General features: G+C 32.9%; 1 protein-coding gene across 2 annotated transcripts in view; it reads left to right on the top strand.

Annotated features, from left to right (window-relative positions):
- Positions 1–11,505, top strand: part of CDH19 (cadherin 19) — a 58,463-nt gene extending 46,958 nt beyond the window's left edge. Inside the window, exons 9-12 of one of the 2 annotated variants that reach the window (XM_019625893.1) lie at positions 362–483; positions 7,146–7,263; positions 8,644–8,895; positions 10,331–11,505. In XM_019625893.1, the coding sequence (XP_019481438.1) occupies positions 362–483; positions 7,146–7,263; positions 8,644–8,895; positions 10,331–10,800 (962 nt within the window). In that variant the 3' untranslated portion in view covers positions 10,801–11,505. Of the gene's footprint in view, positions 1–361; positions 484–7,145; positions 7,264–8,643; positions 8,896–10,309 lie in introns of both variants that reach the window. The other variant, XM_019625892.1, reaches the window with a different exon arrangement.
- Positions 11,506–13,444: the final 1,939 nt, after the last annotated feature.

Raw genomic sequence — 13,444 nt, 5'->3', positions numbered from 1 at the left:
TACTGGTACACATATCCCTCAGAATTACATGAATTAATACAAATCTATCCAACGGTTCCTGGAGTTTGGAAAGGTGTCTGTAGACCTGACCACCTTCTGCACTCCCTTCCTCATGAGCTCCTACAGCCAATGGCAGGTACAAGGCATCAGGTAAATATTGGTGGAGTTGAAAGTGTTAAGTGCATTTTTTTCTAGGCTGCATTGTTGATAAATATATGAATTATATAGTGATCCTGTCCTCAGATAGCTTTTATTCACGTAAAATAAAAAGACACCTCATAGCCTCTAACACAATTTTTGTGACCTTTTCCCCCGAGCAACATCATTAACATTCTTTTAATTCTGTTTATTCACTGTACAGACAACGTACAACAGATTTCTGCAGTTCCTGTGTACGTGCAAGTTCTTAATATCAATGACCATGCACCTGAGTTCTCTGAATATTATGAGATTTATGTGTGTGAAAATGCGGGCTCTGGTCAGGTAAGAACTTGTAATAAATTGCTGACATCTAAATGACGTTATATGTTATATATAATAATTTTTGCTATGCATGCCTCCCATTTTGAAATGATGAAAATAAGTTTTATTAACTATAGTAATGACATGCGTTTATGTTGTGAGTACTTAAATTTCTTTTAAAAAACTAACAAGCCAGCACACATTGGTAGTGTTGTTTCTATGCAATGGTCGAGTGCACACATACACTGTGTGTCTCATTCAGAATCTCTTAAGAAGGAATTGTAATAGATACATAAGATGTCAGCGGGGCAATAGATTGGGGGAGGGGGCTTATCACTTTGTGAGGGGTGAAATGTCTAACTGTTATAGTGTTTTGTATACCAGAAACTAGTAATAATAAAAAATAATAATAATAAATAAAAGATAAAACAAAGCAAAACAAAACAAAGCATAAACTAAAGCTTGAGAGAGAAAGAATGGAGATTTCCTACCCAAATCCTCATATTAGTTTTTTGAAGAAAAATATTTTTGCCTTCCTGTTTTTACTACTATGTGCATGTGATTTTAGTGCTATATTTGTGACACACAATGTAATATAGTTGAAAAAGAAAACCCTTCAATTTTGTGACTGAAGTATGTTAAAAAATAAAGAATTTCAAAAAGTAAGCATATCAATAAAAAAAAAAGAAGGGAATGGACCTCATGATGTATCATAGAATTGTACACCTGAAACCTATGTAACTCCACTAACCATCATAACTCAAACTTTCATTAAAAAAAAGTATAATTTGTAAGGTATGACACTACTTTTAACTGTTGCTGTTAATATTAACAAAATTACCTTAAACAAAGGCCGATCCAACTTCCTTACTCATTTAATAGCATGTTATCTTTAATAAATTCTTAATTAGGAATTGTAGAACCAAAGTTGAATCACTGTTTTTCAAATGACTCATAGCAAAAGTGACAAAATTAAACACCTACACACATAAACTCAAACACAAAAAAGTTATTAAGCATGTGGCTGTAAACACCACATGTAAATTAAAATTAAAGGCAATTTATGAAAGTGTTAAAAGGTGATAATCCCAAAACAGTGTTTTAAAAGCTATTAATATATTTTGACAAATGGATATAATATTCATATAATATAAAGATAGGCATGAGCTTTCATTTCATGCTAGGAGGTCATTTGACAAAATTAAACTTAAATTCTGTGTTACAAATAAAACAAGTCAAAAGACACACAATAAATAGATTAAGAATAAATGATATAAGTAGTCCATAAATCAGTAATCAAAATCTCACTTAATACTGAAATTCATGTGGTATCATACTTCGAAACAGTAATGAGAAAGAAATTCTCTTTCATACCATCATTTTATAGTGTTTTGAAGCTTAGGTTCATACAACAATATATAAAATACATATAAAATAGAGTTACTATAAAGAAGAAAATTTGCTTAAGATTAGTGCACTGCTGCCAAATAAATATGATAAAATTTTAAATTTTCTGGAAGCCACATCTAAAAATATAATAAAATGGGGGTTGCTAATTGAAAAGATATACTATTTCAGTTAAGCAAGATATTTTATATAAGTAAGTTTATAGCTCTGCTGTACAATATTGGACTTATAGTTAACAATGCTGAATTGTATACTTAAAAATTTGTTAAGAGGCTAGATCTCATGTTAAGTCCTGTTACAATTAAAGTTTTTAGAAGATGAGATTCATGTTAATGTTTATTTGAAACAATATATACAGAGGATATGATTTTTGCATGTATCCTTAAGGAAATATTTTATATATTTTCTGTTACCATGAATATTATTCTTGTCTCATTTGCCATGAGCTCAAACAGCTGGACAAAATGACAAGTTAAAAGGTGTCCTATATCTATTTGCTCCAGACAGATAATACCTTCATTGTGGAAAATAAAATGCCAGAACACTTGCACTGTATTCTGGAGGAAACCAGAGATTTCCTTAATGATCTATGTGCGTAAGCAGAAGTTTTAGTGTTTTTATTCTTAATGTGTAAATGATAGGGTGAGAAGAGAAGAGATGAGGGGAGAGGTTTTCAGTGGTTTGCAAAATACGAATATGATAAATAAGCTGACATTACAGCAATTTGCCTTTCCTGTTTGGTGGAAATAGTTATCATTTTTCAAGTTAATGAATTCTATTATCTTGACTGAGACCAAATCTTTTTCCAGAATTACGGCATAATATTGGTGATTTTTAGATTCTTTCATTATTTGGCCTAATGTAAAGACATTCATATTGTTTCCATGTAAAAATATTCTCTTGCCAAAATGTCCATGATCCCAATTGCAATCCCTGGTTTTCTTCTCACCCTTCTTTCTCTCTTACGTCTTGTGCTTTTTATTTTATTTTTTTCAAACTCACACCCTGCTACCATCCACCTCTATGTCTCAAAGTTCATATTCAAATGACTTCTAGACCTTTATGCCATTTCTTTCTCCTATTTAAGGCAATACGTCCAACTAACTAGAGAACATTTTTACTCATGAACCCTATGGTTATACTGGATTTGCTCCCAAGCCTGCTATTTTTTTTTTCAGTATCCCCAGCAAAATTACTATAGCTCACCAAGTGGTGCAAGGAAGACGTGTGGACAGCATCCATGATGCATCCCAGTCTTTGATTCTCCATATCCAATCAGTCATTAAGTTCTGTTGATTCCAGCTCCGAAATATCTCTGTAATCTGCCAGTCTTACTCTATCCTAACTCTTTCCAAGCTAGCAGGGACCTAACATCTCTTCTAGAGTGAACCTGAGTTCTGCTAAGGGATGTTTCTGCAAAATCAAACATTGCTTTATCCGATCTCCCCAGCCGACAAGAAGGGGATATACCATAGTTGTTTATCAACGAGCTTTTCTTAGGTAAGCCTGTGGACCTGTAGGCAGTTACCACGGCATTCAATTTTCAGTGGTGGGACAATGGTCTGAAGAATGGTCAGAAATGGTGAAAAGACCTTATTTTGATGACATCAGCAAATCCTTGGGAAATTCTGGGACCTGGGAATCAGTAGTATTTCCACCTAAGACCATGCTGTACCATCTTCAGTTGATGTAAATGCTTCAGTAATTTCCATATAATTTCTCATTTAAAATAACTTATATCCTATAACTGTGATTGTTGTCTTTTTGTATCTTCCTTCAGGGAGGTTTGATTGCCAACCATTTTGCTCCCTGGATCATGGAAAGAACTTGCTAGCGAGATTCTCTATTTCAACCCACACTGAGAATGTTCTCAGAATGAGCATTCTAAAATGCACATCTTTCCCATTGATTTGGGATCGTGGCAATCCTAAATAAAAATAAAATGATGATGATCATGTCTTTCCCAACTGAGAATTTGTGAGTGGCCCTCAGTAAAAAGTCCATATCCTGTAATGTGCCCTCTTAGAAAGTCATGATCTAGTCACTTCTCACCCCTGTGGTATCAGCTTCTAATTTCAGGTTAGATGCCACATCGTCTGCCCCCCCCCCCGCAAAGTTTATTTTAATTGTTATGTACTTTATGTATTTTATTATATGCTTTTGTTCTGGACTTTAAGTACTGCACCTTCTCAATACTCCTTAAGTTTGCAGTTCTGCTTGTCTTTCTACCCCACTAGAATGTAAGCAGTAGTGACAGAGACACTGCTGGCCCCAAGCACCGCCGGCTACCGAGGGCCTGAGATGGCGTGGCATGTTCTAAGTGCCAATGAAATATTTGTTAAATGGATACATTTGGGCTATTAATTAGATATTTTTTATAATTTAATCTTTTTATTCATATGCATTTTTATAAAATATGTTTTTTAAATGAATTTAACAAAAGAAAAGAAAATGCTTATTGAGATAAAAATCTGAGAAAGTGCGATTTTTAGCTAAATACAGGTAGATTTGTACAAGTTAATGGGAAAACAGTACAATGTCTATGACGTTTACATACATCTTATATAATTTTATGAAAAGCTTTTTTAGGAAACTTAGAGTATATCTGCCTCTGTTCCAGGATCAAAATATCAGGAAGTCATGAGTTTTTTCTAATAACTTGCTAAACAAAGAAAGAGAACAAGAGATGAAGGATTAGATTTTCTTGTTGGCTCTAATTCTTTTATTTTATTAATTAGTACTTTGATCTTTCGAACAGATGTTGACAACCTTTTTGAATCCCATAATTCAGTTTTGTGAAAACAGGCCTCATATGGGATGATTTTCTCTGTGGAGTGGTATAAAAAGTGATAGTCTTGTTTACACATGTTGACAATAATTTCTTCACAGTGAGAGAGAATTTGCATGTACATCTTGATACAAGGTTCAAATACCTAGAATAACTAGATTAGCAAGCAATTTAGGTGAGATTTAAAATTAATTTCTTTCCTTATATTTGTTTATTACAACTCCCACTTTTTGCTTATCATTTTTGTATTGAGGGAAATTGTTTATTAATCACATTTCAAGGAAATGATAATTTATGTCAATACTCAATGCCTATGTATTGATTTCAAGTTTATTTTTCAATTTATAGTTTATAACCTTATCAAAAATGTATTCCTCCACTAATCCTGGAAATAGATTTATTGAAATCTCCTATTCATGTAAGGAAACAGATTCAAATGTGGTGTTTGCTCCAAATCAGCATATTAACAGTTGCCTTTTTGACTAGCTATGAAAAAAATTACATGTTTAACAGAGTCCATAGCTCTAGTTGGTGGAGAAATGAATGTGACTGGTTTTTTAAATCAGGGTGATTAATCTGGGGAGGATATTTTAGTAAGCTGGCTCACGTGTGCCTCTTTTTATAGGAAAAAAGTCAGTACAAAGTTATTGATAAAGAAAGATGATGATATTTCTTTCCTTGATTATCTTTATAGTTAAATACTATTTGTACTTTTAAAAAATGATTCTATTACATACATCAGTGGTTCCCTAGTTTTGTAAAGTGGTGGAACCCAGTAAAACAGATGGAACCCCAATTTACAAAGCAAATCTAAGTGGTGGTATGTTTATTGAAACCTATACATATTCAGTTTCCTTATACATATGTGTAGGGTAGTTTAATTTATTAAAAGCATTTAAATATATATATATACACACACACACACACACACACACACACACACACACACAAAGTAAAATTCCTTCAGTGTTCTTAAGCCTTCATACATGAAAGGGATACATTTTCAACATTTAGTCAGATGTATGTGTTTAAAACAGAAAGTCTGGTAGCAAGGTAAAACGATTCCTTTTCTAAAAACCAAGACTGCATCTACCAAAGAGATAAATATGAATTTTTTTGCAATTTGCTATCAATCTCAATTGAAAAAATATGCCTTCGTTGTGATTATTCAATAAACTCTCCTATGAAAATTCAACACAACAATATTTTCATGAAGAAACTGCATAGTAGACAAGTACTGTCAACAAGCACTTTGGCCAGCTAATACATATAACCCTAAAAATGAATCCTAAAAATTAAGGATTAGTATCTCCATTTTTTAAGCTTAGAATACAAGTAAGAGGCAAAGCTAGGACTCAGACTTTTAAACCTGTCCCTTCACCCTGGCTACACAAAGTTTTAGACTAAGAAGAATAAAAGTGTTACCCTGAGGCAATGCACATTTATTATTGTTGGCGTGGATTGAATGAAAATATGTTTTCTCTTATTAGATTACTTAATTAACACTATATGATTATGATTTAATTAGAAATGTTATGAAGAGAAAGATAAATAGAAATAGAGCAATAATGTGTAAATTGCATGAGTTTCACGGGCTCGTTATGCATGGAGAGAAATATCTATTCTTTGAAGTACAACATTACAAATTTTAGGTCTTTCATCTTGCAACTAAGGATATTTTTGTTTGACACACTGTTAAAAGCACTTTAATTATAGAAAATTCAAAACAATAACTTGTATAATCAATTTACTTTAATTTCCAGAATTAATCATCCTCTCACTATGTGATCTTGACAGCGCATCTCTTTTTTGATAATAATGAACTCTTGACTGACAGACACATTCATGTCTTGAAAGAAAATAATGGAGAACTGATTTGTTCATAACTGCATTGCTTCACTTTTTCTATGATCAAAGATAGAGAGAGGAATTTATCTGATGTGGGACACTTTTCCTATAATCTTTGTATCGAAGGAAATCAAGTACATTGCCCCTAAGCTTTAAATGTATTATTTCCTTAAATGAACTTAAAGACTCATTACTTTAGCAAATACTTCAGTAACACAATAACTGTACCACAGTTATGCTCCCAATATAAGCAATAAATGTACAATGTCAGCAAATCGTAATGTCTGACGTTCAGATAAGCACAGGAGAAGGAAAGAAGGCAGAATTCTAGGCAGGGGGATGGGAGTGAGTCTTGATATAACAGCAGTGCTTTGAGGACTCGAAGAAACCATTTGGTCCATCAACAAAAATCTATTTATTATGTAATATCAAAACACTCTTTTGAAAGGGGCAAGTAAAGATATTTTTAACGTGGGAAAATATGTGCATAGTTTGATAGTTACCCTCTGTGGTGCCCATAAAGATTTTGGTAAAGCAATTGTAATTAAAAAAAAAAAAGCTAATAGTGGTAATGATAATAACAACAGTGATCTTTTTCCCGAATCAAAGATAAAAACCTATTTCTGTTTCTTTGTTCCAGATAATTCAGACCATAAGTGCAGTGGATAGAGATGAATCCATAGAAGATCACCATTTTTACTTTAATTTATCTGTGGAAGACTCAAAGAACTCGAGTTTTACAATCATAGATAATCAAGGTATTTCCATTGACTCATGATGGCTTTTGATCCGTTCTCCTGGAATCATACTTGATTTGAAGGGGTCTTACAGCATTGCATTTTATATTGTTACTATAACATGATACTGTTGAGATATAGAGCAAGAAATGGAAATGAAAAACAAAACCCAAAGTCAAACTGTGAAAACACTAGCCCCATTTTCTACTGGATGGCTTTAAGTTAGAAACCCTTTTCAAGTAATCAGTGGCTAGAAGTCTTTGTAAAATCTAAATGACCCTAAAATATAATTGCAGCTTTGGAACAATGTTTCCTTTTTTGTCATGGAACTCAAACTCCAGTCTATGTCTGGGAGGAAAGTGATATATACTTAACTTGTAATCATGTTAGCACAATTGATTCAAAGATACTTGGAGTCATTAGTTATAGCTATCAACATATAAAATTGATATTTTATATTTTTTCCTTCAAAATGAAATGATTATATAAATCTAAGGACAAAATGTTGTAAAGGATTTCATATGGAGAGAGAATTGATATTCCTTCCATATAGAAGTGGACTGATTTTTCAGAAAGCCACTCTGTTCTTTCTTCTTTCACTTCAGTAAAATATTTTATCATCACATGGATTTCTGCTTTAATTTTCTTCATATCCCTGAGATATGAATCACCACTGGGCTTATTACTCAAGCATCTGTAACCAAATACCTGCAGCCACCTTTCATGACAACCATATTAAATTTTGTTCTAGGGGAGATTTTTGCTGGGAGAATAAATGCAGACATATTATGTCCTCTTTGTCCTTGTCCAATTCCCCAGTGAAGGAAACTCAGATAGACTCAGGATAAACACTCAAATATCAATATAAGAAATAAGATGTAGCTTAGATTTATTTATGTTAATATAAAAATAAGGTACTGATGCAAAATAATTTTACTGAAACAAAGAAAATAATTGACCAGGTTCAATGTTTGTGGTTATATAAGTAAACTATACATTGAAAAAAATGTAAACTCCCCAATATGTCTAGTAACTAATGTTAAAAGAGTTTTATAGGCTTCAAGAGCAAGATGAAGAGTTTGTTTTAAAAAGATGATGATTTGGGAATTGTCTTAAGCAGGCATATATTTTGAAGAACTTCTATTTGTTTGCATTTTATAGTTTGTGTTTTCTAAAGTTTGTTTGATTTCTGCAGAAATATTTTGGGGGACAGAAATACCAAAAAACAAAAATAAAAAAACAAAACAAAACAAAAAAAACAGGAAAACACAGCACTGAAGCAGAAGAAATTGCACTGAAAAAAGTTATTTGGATATTTATACTATTGCCTGTAGTACATTTGTCTGGTTTGATTTTATTTTATCTTGTTGAAAAAATGATGCATGTGGATTTTTGTTTTAGATAACACAGCTGTAATTTTGACTAATAGAACTGGTTTTAGCCTTCAAGAAGAGCCTGTGTTCTACATATCTGTCTTAATTGCTGACAATGGAATCCCATCACTTACAAGTACAAACACCCTAAGCATCCAGGTCTGTGACTGTGATGACGATGGCAGTACACAGACCTGCGGGAATAAGGATTTTATGCTTTCCACGGGATTCAGGACAAAGGTCATAATTGCCATGCTGATATGCATTGTGATAATATTTGGTAAGTAGTGCTGAACTGAATATATCTTCGTTGATTGAAAATAACATGAAAAATATAGAGAATAGTTAATTCCGTTATAGCAGCATGCATAATATTTAGAGGGGGAGAAGTGGGGTGAACCAACAATCAGCAGTGTTTTTGAAAGTTTTATGAGTATTCTCTCCAATTCACAGATTTAGAATTTATTTATTAGATTCCTTTCTATTTCAACCACATATCTCAGATGAATTTTAGAGTAAGTATCTGAATGTAAATGTGATGACTTTATTTAATTCAAGAGTGCTGTCTCAGTATTTTAAATGTAAGTTTTATATAAATTATTGCCTAGTATATTTATCTTTATGATAATATTAATGACATTGCTTCAATTTTGGTTCAAGTCCTGTATATAAATTTCTGAACAGCCTCATAAGGTCCAAGATTGAGTAAGAATTAACTATCCTTCACACACACACACACACACACACACACACACATACACATACACACGCAGACACACACATGCGTGCGCACACACACAGATTTTCTTTAAAATAAAAATAGATGTTCTGAAATTGTTCTGCTTCTACTTGTTAAAATTACCTTATTAGTAAATATTGACTGTGGACATACAAATGTTACGATTAGAAACTTGATAGTTTGGAATTTCTGAAAAGGATGTGTTTTCACAGCGCACAGATTCTGAACCAACTATCTGATTTTGAATGGCAGCTTTCCGTTTCCTCGCTGTGTGAATTTGGGCAGGATATTTAACAGCTGTGTTCAGTTTCTGCATCTTCAATAGGGAATAATAATAACACATGGATAACATAACTAAACCTATGAATAAATGTAAAGCTTTTAGAAAAATGCCTGGTACACACTATGTAGTTAATAAATATAACTTAGAAAATACCCATGCCACAAAATTCCCTCAATGGGAACCATCAAACTGGTCCATTATGCTTAACTTCTAATAAACTGCATCGTTGATTACAAAATTGACAAACCCGTATAGATTGGAACATTTTCCCTTATTCTCCTTTATTCTATTTCCAATTGATAAGAAAAAAAAATGAAATTCTAAGTTTTAAATGGATCATCAAAAACATTGCACTGTGTTTTCATGATATTTTACTACTCTAAATCGTCCAGAATGACGGTTATACTTTCCTATATGATTCTGCAAGCCCCTGCTGTAAGTTTTCAACAGCAAATATATCTTTTTGTCTTGGAATCATAAAATTTAAGCTTATGTTTTGAGCATGTAACAGAAGCAAGGGTTGTAAAGTTTATTATAAATAATACAATACTTAATATATATTATATTCTATTATGTATATTATATATTATATTATATTATTATTATATTATATTATAATTAACTATGTTATATTATATTAGTGTTAATATTCTGGAATGCTTCCTTTGTCAGGGTTTATTTTTCTGATCTTAGGTCTGAAATACCGAAGAAAACAGTCCCTGTTTCCTGAGAAAGGTGAGGATTTCAGAGAGAATATATTCAGATATGACGATGAAGGGGGCGGAGAGGAAGACACGGAGGCCTTCGACATCGCAGAGCTGAGGAGCAGCGCCGTCATGCGGGCGAGGAAGTCCCGGAGAAGCGCCACGGCGGAGATCCGGAGCCTGTACAGGCAGTCTCTGCAGGTTGGCCCAGACAGCGCCATATTCCGGAAATTCATTCTGGAAAAGCTGGAGGAAGCTGACACCGATCCTTGTGCCCCTCCTTTTGATTCCCTCCAGACCTATGCTTATGAGGGAACAGGGTCGTTAGCTGGATCCTTGAGCTCCTTAGGATCGGCAGCCTCCGATCAGGATGAAAATTATGATTACCTGAATGAACTGGGACCTCGCTTTAAAAGATTAGCATGCATGTTTGGTTCTGCTATGCGGCCAAATAATTAGGGCTTGTAAATTAAAATTGTAAAAATGCTAATGTGGTGTGGGGCGGACTGGTAGTCTCTTGGTAAAGCATTGCATGCCCCAGTTCTTGGGGGAAAGAAAAAAAAAAAAACAATGACCTGATATATATAGTGTTTTCTAATATCCTTGAAGTAAATACCCTGTGGTTATTTCAAGCCACCCACATGTTGTCACTGAAGGCAGATGTGGAAAGAGACGCTGACAATCAGCTTGTGGAGGCCAGTGCAAGCCAACTCGAGCGTTCCTCTGACATAATTCTTCTAGCATTTTCTTCAGCACCATCCAATGCAGAGTCTCAAAGTTTGTGAATGTTTAATGTGAGAAAGGCACTGAACCTAGAGTATTTTAATATTATTTCATTTGTACCTTTATTAAATCTTACCAAGTAAGAGTGCAGTGTTTATGTGTTAAATTCCTGATACTATAGAGATAAACACCCAGGAGAATCTGGGTAATTACATAAAACTTGAAAAAACTATTTAGTTTACATGAGTAAGCAAGTTTCTTGCTAGGACTCTATAATTCATTCGAGTTTGATGTTTTGAAATCTTCGTCAAGACCACACTTTAAAACCAATTTCAAATTTAGACAGATAATTGGTATATGGTAATTAATCTAATATATAGTATATTGTATTATTTTTTGATATTACAGCTTTGCATAAAATATGTTTAGTTTTTCATAAATTGTTTTCATATGTAACCAAAATATATCTTTTTGATGTCACAAGACAATGACAGAATACATGTCAACATTTATTCATCATTAAATTTAAACTTTATGAAAATGATGGAAAGTGTAAAAAAAAGTAAATTTTATTGCTACTAAAAATGATAGAGGTAAATGGAAGGAGTACTAGATTGGAACTTGAATTGATATCCATTCTAAATATTATGACCAATTGCACTGAGTCTTACCATGCATAGGATAAAACATGAAAAAATTCTCAGCATTTCTTTTTTATTAAGGGCTTAGAATATGACTTATTCTTCACTATCTTTTTTATTATGGAATATGAAATTAGGTACAGTAGTTACTTTTATTATAACATTATGAAGGAAGAATGATAAGCTGCCAGACATAAAGCTTTATGGTAATATTAGATAATAAGATAAAACACTTTAATTTTAACCAACTTTTTAAGAATGATCCTTATTATTCTATTCAAATCCAGGTGGGGTTCAAAATTCATAGTTTGAACAGAAAGATAGCAGTGAATACAATGTCCTAATAATCGGTTTATATGTTCATTTTTTTTAATAGCATGTGAAACTAAGCTGAACCAAATTGGCCATATATGTTTAAATCAATATTTTGAATAATTTTGAGCTAAAGTTAGAGTAGTTGAATGGCTACAATATTTTTGTTCTGTACTTTCACATGTAAACCTCCATATCATGTAACAGAAGAGAGGTTTTTCGCCAGTATCAATCAGGTACCATTAATTTGGTGACACAGATATCATAATTTAAGAAAAGCCTAAGAAAATCAGAGGTGAAAAGCAGCAGTTTAGAAAGACATTAAAAGTAGATAAGAGGACCTCAGCTGTAGTAAATCCGTATGTATTCACATTCATATTCATATCACATTTACTTAAGGAAGAGTAAGAATACGAAACAAAAGAAAATTTAAAAAGAGTGAGCAAAATTGTAAAGCAAAATTGAAATGTATGAGTTGAGAGAACATTTATATTTCTATCATATTAATGTAAAAGTTGAAACAGTATAGTTAGGGAAGTTTTTATTAATTATACCATGAAGAATTTTTCCCTGAGTTTTAAAGATAATGCGAGGCAGTCTTGGCTGAAAGACTAGAAAGTATGATAAACAAAAGATGTAGCAATTCATGGAAAATAGATTTAAAAAATAAATAGATAGGGTGCCCTGGGGATGCAGAAGTTTCTGTCATGGATGAAAACCGTATACATAACTTTTCAATTTGGATGCACACCTTATAAAAATGCATGTTGGTGCAGTATATGCATCAACAGTGTTTAATGTTTGTGTCCAGTGGCATTCAGCAGATGTGTTAAAATACTGGTTTAGTTAATGATAAGATTGTCAATCATAGGATACACCACAGAAGAGCATAACTTGCTGCGTATCAGCTAGGCTGAACAGTGTCCTTTTAAACTATATCATAAAATGCTATGCAATTTTACTAGAGGAGTTACAGTATCCTAGATATTATACTTGGTGATATTTCAATAACCATTTTAATCTTTTTCCAGTCACATGGGTGTTGCAAGAACACAGCTGTATCCTAAGCTAAAGACATGGCATTACAATCTCATTTTTTGTAAATCTAAAAAAGGCTCAATCAATGCAGATATATATGAAAATAGCACAGCTTCACATTAATACCTGAAGTACTTAACTCATGGGGTTATACGTAAGGTTTAAATAACTCATGGTTGAAACAGGAAAAAATTTCATCCTTTATAAGAATCAGAAAAAGTTAGCAATAATCGTTGTTCACTCAGGGCACGTCCTTGAGCCTCACAGATCTGAGTTTCAATTAGTTCACTTTTACCTAAGGAACAGTGTGAATTTTGTCAACCTGCCTAATCTTTCTGTTTCTGAGTCTGTAATCTGTGAAATGAGGCCCGATCCCCCTACATCACATG

Source organism: Hipposideros armiger, unplaced genomic scaffold (assembly GCF_001890085.2).
Source record: "Hipposideros armiger isolate ML-2016 unplaced genomic scaffold, ASM189008v1 scaffold_642, whole genome shotgun sequence".
In the NCBI taxonomy this organism is placed as follows: Eukaryota; Metazoa; Chordata; class Mammalia; order Chiroptera; family Hipposideridae; genus Hipposideros; species Hipposideros armiger.
This window is presented reverse-complemented; position numbering and strand designations above follow the sequence as displayed.